The 23,359-nt window shown below is 46.3% G+C and overlaps 1 protein-coding gene across 2 annotated transcripts in view; it reads right to left on the bottom strand.

Moving 5' to 3' along the window:
- wdr7 (WD repeat domain 7) overlaps positions 1–23,359 on the bottom strand; it is a 71,524-nt gene that overhangs the window by 5,560 nt on the left and 42,605 nt on the right. For both annotated transcript variants that reach the window (XM_079756006.1, XM_079756007.1), the window contains 7 exons: positions 21,363–21,476; positions 8,458–8,685; positions 2,979–3,165; positions 1,561–1,678; positions 818–967; positions 515–597; positions 284–383 (listed from right to left, as the gene is read on the bottom strand). In XM_079756006.1, coding sequence (XP_079612132.1) covers positions 284–383; positions 515–597; positions 818–967; positions 1,561–1,678; positions 2,979–3,165; positions 8,458–8,685; positions 21,363–21,476 — 980 coding nt within the window. The remainder of the gene's footprint in view (positions 1–283; positions 384–514; positions 598–817; positions 968–1,560; positions 1,679–2,978; positions 3,166–8,457; positions 8,686–21,362; positions 21,477–23,359) is intronic.

The raw sequence follows: 23,359 nt of genomic DNA, 5'->3' as shown, positions 1-23,359 counted from the left end.
AGGGGCGGCAGGTTGGCTCGGGAGTTTGACTCCCAGCTGATGGGTTCTGGGTTCAATCCCCGGGGTCGGCAGTCTAGCTTTAGGCATGCTAGAGCCCCCCTGCTCCCTAATGGCTCCTTCCTGATTCAGAAGTCCCTGAGAGTCCCTTTGGATGAAGGTTCGGCTAATGTCTACAGAAATATTAAACGGATAGATGTTAAAAGGTGTTTGAAGAGGCTTTATAAGTGCCTCATCATCCCAGGGCCCTCACTGGACCCCGGGGCCTCAGGTGTGGGGAGGGTACCTGGCACTTCCCGGTCCTGACGTCGTAGAGAGCAACGGAGCCCTGGCGTGCCCCCACTGCGATGCGGTGGCTTCGGTCACAGTAGCCCACCATGTAGAACCTACGAACACACACACACTCTTTTGAATACATCATATATATATACACAACATCATCATGAATAGAACACAACCAGAGGAGACAGACAGAGATAGAGCGACAGTAAGACAGAGAGAGAGGCAGATATCTTACTTGCAGATAGCAGGGAAGCATTCCTGCAGTCCTTTCTTCTTGACCAGCGAACCCTCAATGCAATACATGATGATGTCCATCACCTAGAGAGGAGAGGGGGAGGAAGAGGGGAGGAGGAGGAGGAGGAGGAGGAGAGAAGGAGGAGAGATGGGGAGAGAGGACAGCAGGAGAGGATAGAGGAGGAGAAGGAGGCGGAGGAGAGAAGGAGGGAGGAGACGACAGAACTTGGTATGATATCAGATATGAGTCTATAAGTATACAATACAGAATGATATATCATATAGAATAACATATACTCTTTACCTCCACCAGTAGATCCACTACGTCTCCAGGCATCTTCTCTATGAGTATGTCTATCACCCTGAGGATCTCGGTCTTGGCCCGGGCCAGGGTGCTGGTGTGGACGTTCTGCTGGGACTGGGAGTTGGCCTGGGCAGCATTGAACCTGTGGACCTGAGACACACAGCGGTTAGAGTGAACCACACACCACCGGACAGCGCCAGAAGGACCTCATCACCTCACAGCCGTCTGGCTGCTAAACGCTGGAGGAGTGTGGGGGGAACGAGGGGGAATTCTGCCTTCAGCTCCCCCACACTCCTCTAGGGTTTAGTACCAAGGTGGCTCATAGTTAATACACAACATACACACAAGATCAGAACACATAGAAACACTGTGGGTTCTTCATATGCAGTGTGTTGGTATGAGTGAAGCAGGGGCTGGTGGAGACAGGTGACGTAGATAGAGACAGGTGATGGAGATAGACAGGTGATGAGGTAGAGACAGGTGATGAGCTAGAGACAGGTGATGTAGATAGACAGGGGATGGAGATAGAGACAGGGGATGTAGATAGACAGGGGATGGAGATAGAGACAGGTGATGGAGATAGACAGGGGATGGAGATAGACAGGGGATGGAGATAGAGACAGATGATGGAGATAGACAGGGGATGGAGATAGAGACAGGTGATGGAGGTAGAGACAGGTGATGGAGGTAGAGACAGGGGATGGAGATAGACAGGTGATGAGGTAGAGACAGGTGGTTCTTACCTCTCTAGCGATGGTGGTGATGAAGGCAGGTGGCCGAGCCGTAGCGATGAGAGAGAGAGCGTGGCGGGACGAGCGAGCAGAGTCCGCTGGAGGGTTGAGAGGAAGACCCATGGTGACGCTGGAGAGAGAGAGAGAGAGAGAGAGAGAGAGAGAGAGAGAGAGAGAGAGAGAGAGAGAGAGAGAGAGAGAGAGAGAGAGAGAGAGGGTTCATCCACCACTAGCCACCATGCATGGATGCTGTCATTATTGTAAATGTGTATATAACACACGGCAGTCTGGCGGGGAGAGCTCAGCGGCAGTCCGGCAGCTCAGCTCCTGGAGTACAATCCCTTTCTCCTCCATGTCTCCTCCTCCGGCGGTGCCGCCGGCAGAGAAAGGGATTGTTCTCCTGGAGCTTAGCTGCAGGGCTGGCGCCGAGTCCCCCCCGCCGGAGCTGCTGAGTGGAGGGGAGTGGAAAAGTGGCAGGTAATATTCAACTGTGCCCCCTTCCTACTTAGGAGGGGGCGAAGAAACTGACTTGCTCGTTCGGTAACTGTAGGCGGGGTACTTTCAGAAATTAATATCTCACTCAAAAAATCATGTACGGACTTCTTTCAAAGTTTGCATGCGTGTGGGAGCACCAGAGACCCAAAACAACGCCCCAAATCCCAGGGAAAGTGTTGTTTTCATAATATGTCCCCTTTAAGAAGAACAATAGTTGAGCACCGCATGCAGCACTCACCTAACTAACTACACAGAAAGACAGACAGATGTGCAGACAAACAGCCAACCTCTCTCTGTCTGTCTTTTAGCTTCCATGCAGCACACTGTGGCTGAATCGGGCAGCACGACTGCATTCACAACATCACACACGCACGCACACACACACACGCAGACACACCCACAACCGCACACAGACACACAGGATTTGGAGTATTGATTTTGGTGGGAGTCAAGGCTAGAAAATCTATTAGTTCATTCACATGGTGAGACGCAACAACATATAGTATTATTTAGTGTGGTGTGTGTGTGTGTGTGTGTGTGTGTGTGTGTGTGTGGTGGGGGAGGACATCAGGGTTTAGATGATGTTCAATGGGTGAGCAACAGTGAAGAGCTAAACACACGCATGCAGACACACACACACACACACACACACACACACACACACACACACACACACACACACACACACACACACACACACACACACACACACACACACACACACACACACACCATAACACCACTACTACAAACACAGTGATCATGACTTGTGATTATCAAACCCTTTTATAAGCTAAACCTAAGTCCTTGGTTGTAGCAGGACACAGCGTCTGTGCCTGTCGGCGTGAGCCGCACATGGTGACATCACTGTGATACCGTCCAATCAGATCAGAGAAGGGCTCAGTATAACCCCACGTGTGTGCACTGTTTCCTACTTGGCCAGTTGCTTCTCAGCATCGGCGCACAGCTCCAGCAGGCCCATGAGCACCGCCGACACGTCCATATATGGCTCCCACACGGTGAAGCCTCGGCCAATCAGATCGATGGCTGTGCGGCGGATGGTGCTGTGGGGAGGCAGCTTGGGGCTGGGGGGCTGGAGCAGGAGGAAGGTCAACGCCTTACCTGGTGGACAGGAGAACCACAGTAGAACCTTATCCATTACTGGTATTGTACTGGAATATAGAACCACAGTAGAACATTATCTATTACTGGTATTGTACTGGACTATAGAACCACAGTAGAACATTATCTATTACTGGTATTGTACTGGACTATAGAACCACAGTAGAACATTATCTATTACTGGTATTGTACTGGACTATAGAACCACAGTAGAACATTATCTATTACTGGTATTGTACTGGACTATAGAACCACAGTAGAACATTATCTATTACTGGTATTGTACTGGACTATCTGACCTGGTGGACAATAGAATCACAGTAGAAACATGATCTATTACTGGTATTATTATTCTCGTGGACTATCTTAGCTGGGATAACACTAGGAATTCAATATAAACAATATCTATAATTGCTCTTCTGATATTTATGTTCCACTGGCTGATAGTCTCAACATCTGACCATCCATGATTAATATTCTACTTCTAGGGACGAGTCACTTGGATACCAAAGACGATTATGGGATGCTTTCTATTAAACACGGGTTTTACACACGTAGAATCTCCCTTCAAATGGTGAATTGAAAATGGTTGAGAGAGAGAGATACAGTAAGAGAGAGGGGCAGAGAGAGGTGGAGAGAGAGATGCATTTGTCATAGACCGTTTCAGTCCCCAACGCTAACCATGTAACATACTAATCTAGGATAAGCCTGCCATAACGCTACGATAACAACATCTTTTATCAACAACTCTCATTGTCTGGCTCTTTAGCGACGGCCCTAATGCAGCAGCTAATGACATTAGCACTGATGTCCATCTCTCAGTCTTGATCGCCTACAACGACCTAGCATGACAATGCTAACGTGGTTAGCTCTCTATCTGTCACAGCCTGTACATTACAACGGTCTGACCCCATGATGCTAACGCAGTTAGCATTCCTGCTGTAGCCATATCTCTCTCCCTTCGTAGTCCCTTCTTTAGGTAGTGTGTGTATATGTCTGTGTGTGTGTGTGTGTGTGTGTGTGTGTGTGTGTGTGTGTGTGTGTGTGTAAACCAATAAGAGATGATGTTTTGCCATTTAAGGCGGGCTGATGATAAAATGCCGGCAGACTCTGCTGATGAGATTAGCGCAGTGTGTCTGGAGCTGGCGGGACCTTGCGGAGGACCTAAAGGAGGACTACATGACCACAGATGAACTATGAATAGGAGAACTAGCTGGGATTAGGAGTCTGGGACAGAAACAACATTACAGACCATCGGGCCATTAGCGATCTCCCTACAGGAAGAAGAAAGGTCACCACTGACCAATGCACTGAGCACCTAAACAAAGGTTTACCAGACGATGATAACGCCAGGCTGGGAGAGACTCAGGCTACGGCTGCTATTCCCATTACACCACATCCACGTCACATTACTACATTGTTATTGTGACTATATGTTTGGATATAGATAGATTGATTAATAAGGCTGAGATGGTGAGGTGTGTGTGCGTGTTTGGTTAGTCATGTTTCTAAATGGCATAAGTCAGGATCATTTAGTTTCCCAGGGTTTTGCCAATATCCTTTATTGAACACACATTGGATACGTGTGTGTGCGCGCACGTGCATGTGTGAGGCTGTCAGGTTGATGAATGCCGGAGGGCTCTAGCTCATCGCTCATAAATTCCTGGTACATGTTCACACTCGCTACGCTCTCTTGTTTGTTTGGTGTGTTTAATGTGACACAATCTAACAGGTTGACCCCTGAGCCCAGAGGGTATTATACTACAACAGAGCCACGTCTCAGACTATAATATATATATATAAAATTACATATCTCTATAGGAGAGAGACAGAGAGTGAGAGAGCGAGAGAGAGCAGAGAGAGAGCGAGAGAGAGCGTGAGAGAGAGAGGAGTGATAGAGTGAGAGGCAGATCAATACAAATTCCTATCTGACCACACTCGCTAAGGGTTAGGGGCGTCAGAGGGTTTGAGTCCTATCACCCCCAGCGACCATAAGGGTTCCATTGTCAAACTTCCAAGCATCAAACACTGCACTAGCCACGCTGAGGACGATGTTAGTATAGCCAGCTGAAGATTGACAGTCTCTTCTCTTGCTGTTTTTCCCAGACTGGCCCGTGATTGGCTGGGTCTAGCCGTTCCTCCTGCAGGAAGCTCTATATCTCAGTGCTGACATGTTTGTTTAAAGGCCGGTTCCTAATGAACACATTACTATTGACTAGGCATCAGTCGCCCCTAATGACTCTGTAGTTAAGGCACTGAACACTCAACACACTCACCCAGAGAGACACTGGGGCAGCTGAGACCGGGAGGAAGGAGGGAAGGAGGGAAGGGGGGAAGACAGGAAGGAAGGAAGAGAGGAAGGAAGGAAGGAAGGGAGGAAGGAAGGAAGGAAGGAAGGAAGGAGGGAAGGAAGGAAGGAAGGAGGAAAGGAGGGGAGGGAGGGAGGGAGGGAGGGAGGAAGAAAGGAAGCAAGGAAGGAAGGACATACGGAAGGGCGGACGGAAGGAAGAAAGAAAGGATAAAAGAAGGAAAGGAGGAAGCTGAGGAGGAGGTGGATGTAGGTGTGTCATTGATGTGTGATGTGTTTTTGTGTATGTTGTGTGTTTTGTGGGTGGCGTGTATAGTGTGCAAAGTGCGACATAGTGTTTTCTGTGCATTTGAAATGTGTGCTTGCTTTGTGTAAGTTGTGTGCATAGTGAGTGCATTGTGTGCACTAAGTTGAATGCCTCCCATCACTGAAGCCACCACTTCTCCACCTTCCAGTTCGTCATCAGTCCATCACTCCCTCTTTCTTTCAGCAATCTGCCATGAAAACAATTATATTATACACTACAATACTCTCTCGCTCTTGGTCTCTCTCTCTTGCTCTCTCTCTCTAGGTCTATCTCTCTCTCTCTCTCTCTCTCTCAGTCTGGGTCTATCTCTCTCTCTGTCTCTCTCTCTTTTTCTCTCTCTCTCAGTCTGGGTCTATCTCTCTCTCTCAGTCTGGGTCTATCTCTCTCTCTCTCTCTCTCTCTCTCAGTCTGGGTCTATCTCTCTCTCTCTCTAGGTCTATCTCTCTCTCTCAGTCTGGGTCTATCTCTCTCTCTCAGTCTGGGTCTATCTCTCTCTCTCTGTCTGGGTCTATCTCTCTCTCTCTCTCTCAGTCTGGGTCTATCTCTCTCTCTCAGTCTGGGTCTATATCTCTCTGTCTCTCTCTCTCTCTCTCTCTCTCTCTCTCTCTCTCTCTCTCTCTCAGTCTGGGTCTATCTCTCTCTCTCTCTCTCTCTCTCAGTCTGGGTCTATCTCTCTCTCAGTCTGGGTCGACCCCGCTCTCTCTGATATGGTACTGACAGCTCTCATTTATCACACACACATGCTCACACACTCATGAAAGCACACACACAATAGCTATCCATCTCTCAATATCATAACAGGAGAGAGCGAGAGAAATAAATTGAGAAACAGAAAACCCCCAGAGTGTGTGTGAACGTGCACGGCTAGAAGAAGCACCTCAACGGTTTTCCCGCCATTATTACTTAGAAAGCATTGTCACTGCCACCAGGAGCTGACGTGGTTGTGTTACATGGTGTGTTGTGCGTCCCATTAGGAGCGGACGTGGTTGTGTTACAGGGTGACACGTGTGTTGTGCGTTCCATTAGGAGCGGACGTGGTTGTGTTACAGGGTGACACGTGTGTTGTGCGTCCCACCAGGAGCGGACGTGGTTGTGTTACATGGTGACGCGTGTGTTGTGCGTCCCACTAGGAGCTGACCTGGTTGTGTTAACGCCTCTGACTCCATAACACATAATGCTGTGTCTCTCACACCTCGCCGCAATATGGAGGGTGTCGTGTGTGCGTGTGTGTGTGTGTGTGTGTGTAAAACAAAATCTAGATACATTAATAATGATATTACATTTTTTATTCCTTTGTTTTAAGATGAGGCAGCAGGCTGACCCAGTGATGCTAACCCAGTGATGCTAACCCCGTCATGCTAACCCAGTGATGCTAACCCCCGTGATGCTAACCCAGTGATGCTAACCCCGTGATGCTAACCCAGTGATGCTAACCCCGTGACGCTAACCCAGTGACGCTAACCCTGTGACGCTAACACCGTGACGCTAACCCAGTGACGCTAACCCAGTGACGCTAACCCAGTGACGCTAACCCAGTGACGCTAACCCAGTGATGCTAACCCAGTGACGCTAACCCAGTGATGCTACTGGTCCTCATCAGAAGACAGCCAACCGTCTTGTAATGTTAACAAAAGTTTCATAGTTTTACATAAGGTATTGGCTAATATGTAATTATTTAAAGTCTTATGCAAACAAAAAGTTACTAATGACAGTGCAGATACGGTGCACCTGACAACAGAGGTAGGAGCCAATCACGCTCCACAGCCGTCGCTGTATCCACAGGCCTTGTCGCCGGGCGGATTCCCCCAGACCCGGCCAATCAGGAGAGAGGGGTGGTGGGCCGGAAGAAAGGCTTTGCTTAGTGCAGGTCTGATGCCCTTTGATCTCACCGTGTGTGTGTGCATGTACGTGTGTGTGTAGGTGTGTGTGTGCCTGTCTCTCAGGTAGAAATCAATGCAATCCCTGGCAAAAGCTGAAATCCATGACAAAAGTTTGTAGTGTTAGAGAGTTCAGTAGTTCTGCTGCTGGCTCTGGACCCCTGCTGTGACCACACAGGGCTTAGTGAGGGTCCAACGTGTGTTTAAACCAATCACACCAGAGGAGCTATTGCTTCTACGTATTTATAAAATATGAATATGTATTTTAGTTTCCGTAGTAACTCTAGCCACAAGGTGTGTTTAGCAGTAATTACAGGTGTGTTTTTAAAGGGGGCTTCACTTACCAGTTTTTAGAGGTGTATTTAGTGGTTCCTACATGTGTATGCTACAGGTGTATCAGTAGGTGTTCTGGTACTTACAGGTGTGTGTAACAGGTGTATCAGTAGGTGTTCTGGTACTTACAGGTGTGTGTGTTACAGGTGTATCAGTAGGTACTCTGGTACCTACAGGTGTGTGTGTTAAAGGTGTATCAGTAGGTGGTCCTTACAGGTGTGTGTTACAGGTGTATTACCAGGTGTGCTAGTACTTACAGGTGTGTGTTACAGGTGTATCAGTAGGTGGTCCTTACAGGTGTGTATTACAGGTGTATTACCGGGTGTTCTGGTCCTTACAGGTGTGTGTAACAGGTGTATTACCAGGTGTTCCGGTACTTACAGGTGTGTGTTACAGGTGTATTACCAGGTGCTCTGGTACTTACAGGTGTGTGTTACAGGTGTATTACCAGGTGTTGTGGTACTTACAGGTGTGTCTGGCCAGAGAGTAGTTGGAGGAGCCTCCGCTGGCCGGTCCAAAGCCCTCGGGTGCTTGTCCTCCCATCCTCGCCCTGCCGGCGCCCTTCGGTGGCTCAATCTCCGCGCCAAACTCTGCCCCTATCACCCCTAGCAACACGATGGCGGTGGCCTGCTTCCGCCGCTCCTCGTAGGAGTTGGAGATCTTCTTGGCGTTGGGAGGCAGGTTTGACAGACAGCCTGCAACATGCACACAAGGCTTTGGCTTAGTGGGGCGGGATCATGAGCATTTACCAGGCGTGTTCAGAGAAACAATGGCTGATCAGGAAACATGGTCGGCTCAAGCATTCAGAGGCATTCAGGGGTGAGATGCAGTCAATTAGCAGTACAGCAGTTCATTAGAAAATGAGAAAGGGGGTAGTGATGTCTGGAGAAGGCCAGTTGTTTACACTGTAAAGTAATGAGGGGGCGGATTCACGTTGGAAAGGAAAGGCATATGGCATCACTACCGAACAGATGTACGTGGGGCAGCAATGATGCTAAACGACATAACCTCCTTCTGTGAGGGAGAGAAGAGAGACGGCTTTGGGTTCAAACATGACTTACACAAAGCATGTTCAGTTAACTAACAATAAAGAGTAGATCATTTTTGTTACTGTTTTCATTCAATCCATGACAGACTGATGGGAGACACCACTGTGAAAACAGCCAATCCCTGTCCTTGTACTGCACGTGCCGTGCGTCCTGTCGAGGGGGGGGCGGGGAACAGGTTTATTTGGAGCTGTGTGTTTCCAGGGTTGCTTTATTGGCGGGGGGGTAAGCCGTGCTCCTAAGGAGGGCGAAGGACGGCCCGCCTCTCCTTTCTTCCCTGGTTTTCAAGGCTGCAGAACAGCAGGCTGCCTCACTTTACTCTCTTCAACAGCCTGGAGAGAATACACACGCGCCTATTGTACCAGCATTAACCATTAGTTACACCGCCAGCACAAACACACACACGCGCACACACAGACACACACAGGCACACACGCACAATGTCACAGTCAACAAAATCGTATAGGCGCACGCGTGAATAGGCACACTTCATATTGTGCAGGTGAAAGCCATTAGTCACAGTACACACACACACACACACACACACACACACACACACACACACGGTCAGGGTCATGTTCATGGACCTTTTGAAGCGGTCAGCTATTTGCAACTAGGCTGTGTGTGTGTGTGTGTGTGTGTGTGTGTGTGTGTGTGTGTGTGTGTGTGTGTGTGTGTGTGTGTGTGTGTGTGTCTGTGTCTGTGTGTGTGTGTGTGTGTGTCTTAAGTGATGGGAGTGCTTGTCTATTGTCCAACAGGGGAACCCCGAAACGCCCCTTTGTGTGTGTGCGTGCGTGTATGAGAGCAGGACAAAAAACGGCATTAGTGAACTACACATGATGCACAGTTGGGAACGGTTCCTCTGTAAAAGTGTGTGTGTGTGTGTGTGTGTGTCACAGTAGGGGACAAGGGGTCCTTACACACCTTGGATAAAGAACCATTGAAAACATCACGTGTGTGTGTGTGCCGGACTACCTCTCCCCATCTAATTCCCTCTCTTTACCTTCTGTGTCTGCCTTTCCTTCGGTCATTCTTGGTGCAATTCGCTATTTTGAGTGTGAAGCATTTAGCCAAAGTGTTGGTGGTTAACCAGCATTGCAGCAGGGGGATGTATGCATGTAGCTAGGCTATATCCAGTGTGATGGACCCAACCCTACAACAGGGTGTGCAGCATGTAGCTAGTGCGTGTATGTTCCAGCCCAGTGCAGCTCCAGGTGAATAATGGGATTGCTAAGGGCCAGCTGTCATGTGGGAGAAGGCCTGAAGGCGAAGGCTGATAAATGGATTACAGATGGCATCCATCCCTCAGGCTGGACTGGCCCAGTAGATAACAGAATTACAGATGGACTCCACCAGCAGAATCCCTAAAAAGTTCACATTTACACAAGTAAGAGAGGCGGAGGGATGGAAGGGGAATATATATAAATCAGTGTATGTGTGTGTGTGTGTGTGTGTCTCTCTCTCTCTCTTCAGGTGTCTTTCGGTGAAAGACCAGAGGACACAAAAGCTCTTTCTGTAACTGACCACAGCAGAGCGTGTGTGTGTGTGTGTGTGTGTGTGTTAACTAACCGGGTCACAGCACAGAACCTTGAACCAATAACAACACAATAAATTCCCCTTCAGACCACATCCACCTGAAGTTCATCCAATGACATCTTTCCCAGCGTTGGTCCCGCCCACACCAGGGGTTGTGTATGGAGACAGGTGTATTGCCAACCACAACCTCCTGAGCTGCCCACCACATATACTGATCAATCACCTATTTAATACAATTTTCATAAAAAGCTATGACCATTGGATGACGTTTGTTCAATGAAGCTCAGTCCACCATGTCTCCCCCCTGTAGGACGTAGAGACCCATGATATAGGAGGTTATCCGTTTCCTACGCCCAGCATTGGACAGGATACTGGTCTACTGGTTTCTACTGGTATCCATGTTTCTATTGATAATCAGGTGTCTACTGTATCCCCGTTCCTGTTGGTGTCTGGCTTCCCACTACAGGCGAGCCGACTTCCCAGTAGGCTCGACCGCAAGTCCACCATCTTCCTTTCCTCCTGTCCTGCTACCCTCCCCCTCCTCCCCCTCTCCTCTTCCTCCTCTTCTCCTCTCCTGCTCCCCTCCTAGCCTCCCCCTCCTCCCCTCTCCTCTCTCTCCTCTTCTCCTCTCCTGCTCCCCTCCTAGCCTCCCCCTCCTCCCCTCTCTCTCCTCTTCTCCTCTCCTGTTTCCCTCCTAGCCTCCTCTCCTCCCTCTCCTCTTGGGGACCGTATGGGTTCTGAAGCCCATCGATCTGCCAGCCTCATCACTAGCGGATCCATTTTAATGCCATTGTAACTAAATCGTGTTTAGTCCCAGCCCCCTTCCAAACTTAATCCAATCAGGTTAGGACGAGACAAAGGGCCCGCCTGCCTCACATACATTTTTATTTTAAAAGAAAAGGATGGATAGAGGGAAAAAATGTGAAATGTGATTATCTAGGAAGGAAAGACTAAATTAAAAGGGCACAGTGCCTTAATGCAACCTGTAGAGTCGCTGTAATCCCAGTAAAACATCACTGGACAACATCCCAGTAAACACTGGGGACACAAACTAAAGCTGTATTATTCAGCAGATGGAGGAATGGTTGGTTTTTTAAATAAAACTTAAAGGCAGATGTAGCATCAGATATGTTATTCAGACCCCCCTCTATAGTATAGAGGATTATTGAGATCTGTGGTACTTGTACAGATTGTATAGAGTCTATGCTATCCGTCATTGGTCAGGCGACAATGTAAGTTGACAACAAGAAAGAGATCGACAAATAGAAGAAAATAGACATAAATAGTTGGACAGTGGCCTAGTGTTTTGCGTGAAATGTCTATCGATACTCCACTCCTTTTACTAACACACACACACACACACACACACACACACACACACACACACAATTTAATTAGACAGACTTTGGATTCAACACATTTAGAGGTGAACTGACTCTGATTTGGACCAATTAGAGAATATAAGGTGATGAAGAGGAGAACAAACTGCATGGACATCGTTGAAGAATTCTTCATTAACCCCTTCAGACTTTGGGTAGATCTTCACTAAGCCCTAGAGCCATTGGCTAGATCTTCAATAAACCCTTCAGACATTGGGTAGATCTTCACTAAGCCCTACAGCCATTGGCTAGATCTTCAATAAACCCTTCAGACATTGGGTAGATCTTCACCAAGCCTTACAGCCATTGCCTAGATCTTCAATAAACCCTTCAGACATTGGGTAGATCTTCAATAATCCCTACAGTTAATGGTAGATCTTCAATACGTCCTAAAGTCATTGGGTAGATCTTCACTATACCCTACAGTCATTGGTAGATCTTCAATAAGCCCTACATACATTGGTAGATCTTCACCTCAGCCCTAAAGTCATTCGGTAGATCTTCAATAAGTCCTACATTGGGTAGATCTGTATTTCCCAGCATACACCTCTTTCCCACTATGAGCTCTGCCCCCATTGTTAATCACTATACTAGAAACTGATCACCAGGGAGGGAGGGGTAGGGATCAATAACAGAAAGATGGAAGAGAGACAAATAAAATAAGAAAGGAAAGAAGGTAAGCATAAAAACATGAAAGAAAGACAACTGTAAATGGACTCCTCCGAAAAACTCCAAGAACAGACAAAGACATTCTGAAACCATGACTAATGAAATAAGAAATAAAACTGATTAAAGTTTCATGAAACAAAGTACTAGGATTGGTGCTGTGTGTGTGTGTGTGTGTGTGTGTGTGTGTGTGTGTGTTTGTGGTGGAGGTGGTGGTGGGGGGGGTCAGTTAAACGGATCAGGAACAGGTTTGGAGGGACTGCTGGAGTCCATGAAGGTTAAACATATTTCACCTACTGTATGCACACACACACAGACACACACACACACACACACACACACACACGCCCGCAAGTCACATCCATTATTAATTCTGTTGCTGCTGCTGCTGCTAATGTAGGATAAATATTGATAGTGATTTCACTGATGTGAATTCGCCAGGGCTGAGACTGGGTTTATTAAATGTGTGTGTGTGTGTTTTAAACGCTCTGGGATGCTGATATTATAGGGTGGTGTGGCTCACTGAGATATAGGACTAGGAGCCAATGTTCTTAACTCTAACACGCGACAGCCCATCACACACTTCTTAATAAAGCACATATTAGTTTGTTTTTTATTACCGCGGTGTGCGCCGTGTCACAATGACCCAACTCCTCCGGCCAAATATTAGCCAATCCCACAGGAGGGTGAGGTGGAGACTAACACATCGACCCGCGGACTAAATGTCCACACACAGAGACGTTGTTCTTCAACACTGCAGGGTGCTCACATTGAACGCTAGAGTTTAAAAGGTAAAGGAAGAGGAGTAGAAGTTTGAGTGTTTTTTGTGCACTCAGAATGAACAAATCAGTGATCTGATTGTGAATGAATGGAAAAAAACGAGTGAGGAAGGTGAGACGGAGAATAAGGAAATAAAGAGATGGACGTCTGTCTGTCTGTTTTTCTGTCTGTCTGAGTGAGGGAAAGTGGAAGTGAGTGGAAAACTTTGTAGAAACCGGACCGGTAGACTGGATTCTGAAACCCACCCCTTCCTCCAGGTTTCCCTCCAAAGCCTGTCCCCCCAAACATATGCCGATCTCTCTGGCTTTAGCATCAGGTCTGCCTTGTGGACACTGCGGTCATGTGCAGTGAGAGCATGGGCAGAGTGAGCACAGGTAGACAGGTAGGTAGGCAGGCAGACAGGTAGGTAGGCAGGCAGACAGGTAGGCTGACCACTCATTTCATTCAGGCCGAATAAAACAGACTGGACAGGCTAATGACAGGCCTGCAAAAGCCACTGATACCGGATTTATTTCGGATTTTTGTCAGAGCATTTGACATATTGATTCCTGCTGTCGGGACGTCAAGAGAATTTCAACAAATATGAAAAAGAAAAGCTTCTAAAAATAGACCCTACCCTAGCTCTAATAGAGGAGTGAGGATGAGCCATGCAGAGAACCACCCCCTTCAGGCCCCCATCACCCACCCATGTATAATATTAGTAATATATGCACTGATACATTATCTACACATTACTGTGCATCTTTATTTCCATGTCTTTGCAACACTTTTTTCATTTAAATTTCATATCAATGAAGCCTTATTGCATTTATTTTAAGCCTTATTATTTATTTGCATTGAGTGAGAGTGAGATATAGTGAGAGAGGTAGAGAGACCCTTTCGAGATCAACTGTTTGCACATGGCTTGCGCGCGTGCACACACACACACACACACACACACACACACACACACACACACACACACACACACACACACAAACAAATAAGTGAGCTGATTGTGAATGAATGGAAGAAAGGAATGTGAAAGAAGAAAGAGTTACGAAGGTGAGACAGAGAATAAGGAGAAAAGAGACGGACAATAATCTGTGTGTGCATGTGTGTGTGTACTTAGTGGCTACTAGTTACACAAGTTCAATAATGCAACCATCCACCCTACATTAGTGCTAATAGTAAAATACTTTGTTATTCATAATCTCTATTGTTGACCCTCCAAAGTCCCTGAAACCATCTTCACATTCAGCATGTTTACTCTCTCTCTCTCTCTCTCTTCCTTCATTGCTCCAAAAATTCATTTTCAATGTCCCTTTCTTCAGATGGATTTTAAATTCAGTTCCTGCTTCCTGGCCAAGCATGTCAGGGTGTGTGTGTGCGTTAGGGTATGTGTGCGTGTTACTGTGTGTGTTACTGTGTGTGTGACTGCGTGTGTGACTGCGTGTGTGTGTGCGTTACTGCATGTGCGTGCGTGTGTTTGTGTGTGTGTGTGTGTGTGTGTGACTGCACGTGCCTGCATGCGTGCGTGCGTGCGTGTGTGCATGTGGCAGGTGCAGACCCATTGGTGTTGTCCTTCTCAGCTCTGTGTGAAAGACACCTGGAGAGGAGCCTGCCTTTGTTTCACTTTCTTTCTCTCTTTCTTAGACTTTCATTCTCTCCGTCTTTCTCACCGTGCTTTCCTTTCCTTCTGTCAGTCACCTCATGTTACTCTGACGTTATCAACAGTAAACACAGGATTCATCTTTAAGTCCAGCCGGCACACAGACAATGCATGCTTTCCATAATGCGTCAGATAGAGGGTGATGGCTTAGTCTCAGGTCAGTGAGACAATGGTGCAGCCTCCTGGGGGAGACCGCCCAGCGCCCGGCTCCCTCCACTAAGCACCAGGCCCCCATTCTGGCTCCCTTTTGGTTACGGCTGTATTCTTCTGAAGATAAAACTCATTTGCGAGTGCAAGACGGAGGTTCCAGAAGACGATGTCAACCGATGTGTTTCTAAAGTGGCCAGCCCGCTACACAGGTCTGATTAAACCTTCACAGACACTGTGTCTGAGGACGGTGGCTGAAACTGCTCTTCCCACCTGCCGGGAAAGGTTTGAGTTTAGCGTTGCTGGCCGATGGTTCCCTGTTGGCCGAGGACGGAGAGCCGTGATGCTTCAGACATCGGCCCTCTACTTATCCAGGATTTACGGTCAGCCTTATCCCGTCGGCTGTGGTTCCTCCGGTGGTTTCCATTAGAGAGGCAGCCCATGGAGCGTCTACAGACGCCGGCCCCAGCAACATGATCCGGAAACACATCTAAAGAAAGACAACGTAGCGCCCCACTCACCCAGATACCAGCTAGCCTTCAGACCTTAATATAAAGTCTGATGAATGATGGCTGGAAGGGAAGAGCCAAATCAGTACACTAGTGGTCTGTCTATAGGGCTCTATAGTGGTCTGTCTATAGGGCTCTATAGTGGTCTGTCTATAGGCCTCTATAGTGGTCTGTCTATAGGGCTCTATAGTGGTCTGTCTATAGGGTTCTAGTGGTCTGTCTATAGGGCTCTATAGTGGTCTGTCTATAGGGCTCTAGTGGTCTGTCTATATGGCTCTATAGTGGTCTGTCTATAGGGCTCTATAGTGGTCTGTCTATAGGGTTCTAGTGGTCTGTCTATAGGGCTCTATAGTGGTCTAGCTGTATGGCTCTATAGTGGTCTGTCTATAGGGCTCTATAGTGGTCTGTCTATAGGGCTCTATAGTGGTCTGTCTATAGGGCTCTAGTGGTCTGTCTATAGGGCTCTATAGTGGTCTAGCTGTATGGCTCTATAGTGGTCTGTCTATAGGGCTCCAGTGGTCTGTCTATATGGCTCTATAGTGGTCTGTCTATAGGGCTCTATAGTGGTCTGTCTATAGGGCTCTATAGTGGTCTGTCTATAGGGCTCTAGTGGTCTGTCTATAGGGCTCTATAGTGGTCTAGCTGTATGGCTCTATAGTGGTCTGTCTATAGGGCTCTATAGTGGTCTGTCTATAGGGCTCTAGTGGTCTGTCTATAGGGCTCTATAGTGGTCTGTCTATAGGGCTCTAGTGGTCTAGCTGTATGGCTCTATAGTGGTCTGTCTATAGGGCTCTAGTGGTCTGTCTATAGGGCTCTATAGTGGTCTAGCTGTATGGCTCTATAGTGGTCTGTCTATAGGGCTCTAGTGGTCTGTCTATATGGCTCTATAGTGGTCTGTCTATAGGGCTCTATAGTGGTCTGTCTATAGGGCTCTAGCGGTCTGTCTATAGGGCTCTATAGTGGTCTGTCTATAGGGCTCTATAGTGGTCTGTCTATAGGGCTCTATAGTGGTCTGTCTATAGGGCTCTATAGTGGTCTGTCTATAGGGCTCTAGTGGTCTGTCTATAGGGCTCTAGTGGTCTGTCTATAGGGCTCTATAGTGGTCTAGCTGTATGGCTCTATAGTGGTCTGTCTATAGGGCTCTAGTGGTCTGTCTATATGGCTCTATAGTGGAGTAGTGGTCTGTCTATATGACTTTATAGTGGTTTGTCTATATGGCTCTATAGTTTTCTGTCTATATGGCCCTATAGTTGTATAGAGTTTTGACTATGTGGCTCTATAGTTTTCTGTCAATATGGCTCTATAGTTGTATAGAGGTTTGACTATGTGGCTCTATGGGTAGGACTATTATTTAACAGCAATGTGAGCCTGTCATAAGCTACTCTATGAAGCATCTCCTGGGCTGCTGAATAAACACATTCACATCTCAGTGGACCTGCACAACAATAGGCAGCCTGCACGTACACACACACATGATCACAAACATGCACATACACACACAGACACAATAAAAAAAACACACACATGCATATACACACACATGTATGCCCAAGGCCAGTGCTTTGTCTTTGTGACACATTCATAAATCCTGACACAAGCGTGCGTACAAAAAACACATGTGTGCGTAAAAAAAACACACACAAACACACACACCCACAATATCAATGCCCCCAGAATTCCTACATGTGTGTGATTGTATGCATGCGGGTGTGTGTGCGTATGCAGGTGTAGTGCTGTCAGGTCCACTGAGAGGAGGAGGACAGGAGGGGAGCAGGGAGTAGAGAGAAGATAAAATATGATATCAAACCTCTTGACCACGTAAAGGCCTTGATTTAAATATCAACCACTAGTCCTGAGAGCAAAGTACAGTGTGCCGAGTAGTTCCCACTCTGAGCTGAGGCTCTATGTTATTACTCTGGTACTTGTGTGTCTGTCTATAGGTATGATAATCGTCTTGATACTCTCCAATGTCTCCAATAATCATTTCTCTAAACTAATTATACTTACCATTCAAAGAAAACATAATTGTATATTATAAGAATATAAATATATGTCAATCAATTACCAATAAAGCAGAAATACCAGGAGAAGCAATCAGGCAATATTGCTAAAGGCAATATTGTAATATTGCCCCACGCGAGGGAAGTCTGTTCTAAAGAGAAACGTGATCCAAGCCGAATGTGATCCAAGCAGCGGCCTCATGCCCAATGACCTCTCCAGGCTTCTATATTCGATTAGCACAAGAGGCTAGCATTTCAGCTAACCCAATCAGGACAGGCTAATGACACTGAGAGGTGAGGGTCAGCTTGACCTGTGACCTTTGACCTCTATCTCTGCGGCTCCTGGACAGGGGCCAGTGGGGAGAGAAAGGGCCGGAGAGAAGAAAACAGAGAAGGAGATAACTCCTCTCACCCCTCCATCATTACAACCATTCCAATCCAAATGAACACAGGACCAGTATTTTATGTGATGCAATGCTATTTTGGTCAGTTTGATTGATTCATATAATATCTACCATTTACATAACAATAATAGTCTAACATTAGAATGAATAGCATGGCATCAGCAAACTACCTGTGAGGCGTCACCCCCACCCTTAAGAGGACGACCTCAGATCCAGTACCCCACTCCCTAGTACAAATGCCACTCGGCCCCTCCCTCAGCCCATCACATGTTGATAACCACAGTGAGAAGGCATGTCTTAAGCTCTAGATCTGAGTCCCCCGCCGGAGGAGGGAGAGCACGCCTCCTACGTGAGGATTCCTCTTCACACACTCTCCTGGAGTGAGGAGCATCATGACCTCTGACCGTCCCACTAACGCCAGATGCACTTCCACCTGACACTGCACAGAAAGGCCTTGCAGAACCGACAGAATCACATCAACTACAGAGGGCGGTGGGGGGCACCCCGCTGGCTCACGGGGTAGAGCGCATACCGTGAAGGCTTAGTCCTGATCTCAGCGACCCGGGTTTGATTCCCGCCCGCGGCCCTTTGCTGCATGTCCTCCCCTATCTCATCCATACCTTCCTGTCTATCGCACTCTAATAACGCATAAAGATAATAATGTAAATCTAATAAAAACAACAACAACAGCTACAAAGCATCAGGCCAATCAGGGGCATTCAGAACAACCTTCACATTTTAAATGGCCCGAGTGGCAGAAGGGATACGAGTTATCCATCCCTCCTCTGGTTATGTCTGGTTAACTTCTTCTAGCTAATACACCTGGTCACAAACCCGGTGATGTAAAACAGAAATATTAATAACAAGTTATTAAGGAGACATCCCCCCTCCTGCTGTGATGTAACAAACTAAAAGATGAAGACAACACCGCTCCAGAGAGAAGACGGAGAGCAGGAAGATAGATGGGGAGCTGTGTGTGTGTGTGTGTGTGTGTGTGTGTGTGTGTGTGTGTGTGTGTGTGTGTGTGTGTGTGTGTGTGTGTGTGTGTGTGTGTGTGTGTGTGTGTGTGTGTGTGTGTGTGTGTGTGTGTGTGTGTGCAAGAGAACAAGGCTTCTGGAAGAAAAGGCCTAATGACCTCCCCTGACACCACTATGGACATCATTACGCCATCACACACACACACACGCACACATACACACACACACTCAGAGTAGTTTCCTGTGGCAAAAGTGTGTGACTGGGAGATGGTTCTGAGACGAGGTGATAGGTCTATCACCGTGGCAACAAAACAACTGGCAGTAAAGTGTTCACCTTGACTACTGACTGATAAGACTGTCAACATCCTCCCCCCTCCCCCATCCTCTCTTACCCTCCGCCCACTCTAACCCCCATTCTCCTCTATGAGTCTGTACCTTTCTCTATAGCTAGTAGTCAGTACCTTTCTCTATAAATAGGAGTCTGTACCATTCTCTATAGATAGGAGTCTGAACCGTTCTCTACAGCTATGAGTCTGTAGCTTTATCTATAGATAGGAGTCTGCACTGTTCTCTATAGCTAGAAGTCTGTACCTTTCTCTATAGCTAGAAGTCTGTACCTTTCTCTATAAATAGGAGTCTGTACCATTCTCTATAGATAGGAGTCTGTACCGTTCTCTACAGCTATGAGTCTGTAGCTTTATCTATAGATAGGAGTCTGCACTGTTCTCTATAGCTAGAAGTCTGTACCTTTCTCTATAGCTAGTAGTCTGTACCTTTCTCTATAAATAGGAGTCTGTACCATTCTCTATAGATAGGAGTCTGTACCGTTCTCTACAGCTATGAGTCTGTAGCTTTATCTATAGATAGGAGTCTGCACTGTTCTCTATAGCTAGAAGTCTGTACCTTTCTCTATAGCTAGAAGTCTGTACCTTTCTCTATAAATAGGAGTCTGTACCATTCTCTATAGATAGGAGTCTGTACCGTTCTCTACAGCTATGAGTCTGTAGCTTTATCTATAGATAGGAGCCTGCACTGTTCTCTATAGCTAGAAGTCTGTACCTTTCTCTATAGCTATAAATCTGTACCATTCTCGATAGCCAGGCTATGAATATATGCATGGATAATGGTTATCTTATTAACTATTCAATATTGGCCTAAGATTAGAGATATAAGATGGTATTGTATTAGTCCCAGACAGCAACTTCTGTTATAATTCTGCTCTGTGAAATGTTATGGGAAGAAAGCAAAAAAAAACAAAAGAACGAAAAAGACAGACAAGAACAAAGGAAGGAAAGAATGAGAACAGAAACCAACTTTGTCAATATTTGAAGAATGAGTAGAGAGGAATGATGGACTGCCATGACAGAGAAACAGGGAGGGAGGGGGTAGAGTGAGGGAGAGAAATAGAGTCTACATAGAGAACCATGAGGCTGTCTGTGAACATCAGCCAGGGAGATATGACACAATAGATAAATGGAGTGGAAGAGAGAGTGTGTGTGTGTGTGTGTGTGTGTGTGTGTGTGTGTGTGTGTGTGTGTGTGTGTGTGTGTGTGTGTGTGTGTGTGTGTGTGTGTGTGTGTGTGTGTGTGTGTGTGTGTGTGATCTGCTTTTAACACCATGCAGGCTACAGTTCACACACGGCAGATATGTGCTAGGTCTCACAACACACACACACACACACACACACACACACACCCACACACACACACACTCTCTCTAGAGGTGGCTTTCTCTGTGCAGAGGTTAAGAGGCTCTTGAGCCAGACATTAGACCCTGTACTGTTGGAGTGGAACTTGTCTGAATTGTCTCTGACCAGAACCTGCCTTTCAACCTAGCACCATTGATCATAGCGACAGTGAGAGACGAAATGGGCATCCAGCCCGACAACATGATTACATAATACATGGTTCAACGCAATCACCAACGCAAACAATTAGACAATGAAATATTTTTATCCAAATACATGCCTGAAAAAAATAAGGACTTATACTTATTATATGTCAGGCTTTATAATATCTTAAAATGACTTCTATTTCATATTTGTCAATGGCATCATCTAAAACATTAAAAGGGACACCCTTTTATCACCAAGTGTTATGTTGATTATCCATGATGAAACAGTTACAATCTACCAGTTAGTGACATCACAAGTAGGAGGTGGTAATCCCCCTCGTACCTGGTGGTGAAACGGGGGCCCTTTGAAATCCATCAGTTATTACCGTTCGTCACATTGAGAGAACCATCCAACCAATCACAAACAATGAACCATCCACCCACCTGCTGTGATGTCATCGTCAGTCACATCCAGCTCCTCCTCGGAAGCCTTGGTTTCGATTGGCTGAGAGTCGACTGGGGGCGGGGCCGGAGGGGGGGGCTCGGTGGTTGTTCCAGCTGAGGGAAGGAGCGAGAGAGACGATGAATAATAGTTTTAATATGACACATGTGGGGGAGTGGTTACATGAAGAGGGAGAGAGAGAGAGTAAATGGAGTTCAATAAAGATTGCATTCAAATTTGGGTGTGGTTATATCAAGAACAGCAATATTAGCAACATGGAAATTGAAACTTCAGTAAAGAGCCAATAATATAAAAAATATAGACTTCAGACTATCCAATTAGTTTAAAGCTAAAATTGGTCATTTATTGTGTGTGTCTGTGTGTGCGCATGTGCACGCGTGTGTGTGTGTCTCTGTGTGTTTGTGTATACTATATGAGACAACTTTAACTAGCTAATCAAGGTTTGTTGAATATCCCCCTCTGTTATCTAGAGAATTAAAATATACACACACACACATCAATCTTTATTCAGTGTTTTCATTTAGTTCTTATCCATCCATTGGCTATTAACTGTGGCTTTTCATTAGTGGTGGCTGTAATGAATGGCGCTAGGCTAATGCTCTGCCTAATGAGAGCACCGCTAACCTAGCAGGGCTGGGCTAATGAATTAAGCACCAAAATGTGAGAGCGTACGCTTGGCTAATCTCTTCAAACACATCCTAATGAATGAATTACACACACATGCCCCCCCCTATACATTTCTCCTCTTCCTTCCCATCTTCACTTGCACACGCGTACACAGGCTTGCAGACTTACCCACAACACAAAGACACACGCTACACAAAAGGTACACATAACCTCTCACACACAGTACACAACCACACAAACGTGTCTGTATCATGTATGAGTGTGTTTAATGTACGTGTGTGTGTGTATAATATATATGGGTGTGTGTAATTACACGTGTGTGTTATGTATGTGCGGAAAATGTAGGAAATGGGGATGAAATGAGGGGTAGGGACATGCGCTAGTTGGGGGTTTGGGGGAGAAGTAATTAAATTGATGAATCCCAGCTAACACTGAGCTGCATGTTCCAATTAACCTGCTCACCCGGCACTGGCAGTTACACCTAATACCAAACACACACACACACACGATAATCAAGGGAAATAAATAAAGATAGAATTATCACATCGACACACACACACACACACAGACAGACAGATCATCATCACACACACCCACCCACCCAATATCATTGCAGGTTAGGGATTGCATGGCTTAATCATTACCTTGATGAAAAGAAGGTGATTAAAGTTAATTAAAACAGAATTGATACAGGGCTGTAATTGCAGTGAAGGCCTGGCGTTATATTTCACCATAACTGTCCCACCAACGGCCTAGAGTCCAGGGTTAAGACCCATGTCTCCTAGCAACATGGGGTGCCATGTTCAGGTCAAAGCCTGGGATGTTAGGGATTAGAATTGAGAATGGAAGACACATAGAGACCTCTACCCGAGACATTGGCCGAGGAGATAAATCCACAAGTTGCATTAGGCTCGGTGGTAAAGGTCTGGAGACGATTGCCATTCATTATCTTTTAATATCTCCACCTTCACTTCCCCCCTGATAGGGGCCGCTTCGCTCTTCATGCCTTCCACACTGTTTCAACGTCAATGCATCCTTAGATAAGCAACTTATCCTCATACTCACTACAAGTTAGGCACCTAATTGTGTTTGTATTGAAATATATTGTCATGTAAAGGTTTTTTCCAAGTAAAAATAGTTTAATGCTATTTCAAAAAAAAATGTCAGACAAGGATGGTTTCATGAATGGAAAATAGATTGTACTCATAACTTCATACTAAAAACAATTTAATTACATGGTATTTCCACAAATAATTATAATAACACAATTACTGCTACTGCTACTACTATTGTACATATAATTATACTGCTCACACTTCTAATACTAAATTAAATCAATCGTTTCCCAAAC

The sequence above is a fragment of the Pollachius pollachius genome (assembly GCF_949987615.1).
Source record: "Pollachius pollachius genome assembly, chromosome: 18".
Lineage (NCBI taxonomy): Eukaryota > Metazoa > Chordata > Actinopteri > Gadiformes > Gadidae > Pollachius > Pollachius pollachius.
The sequence above is the reverse complement of the archived record's forward strand: the minus strand, read 5'-3'. Positions and strand labels throughout refer to the sequence as shown.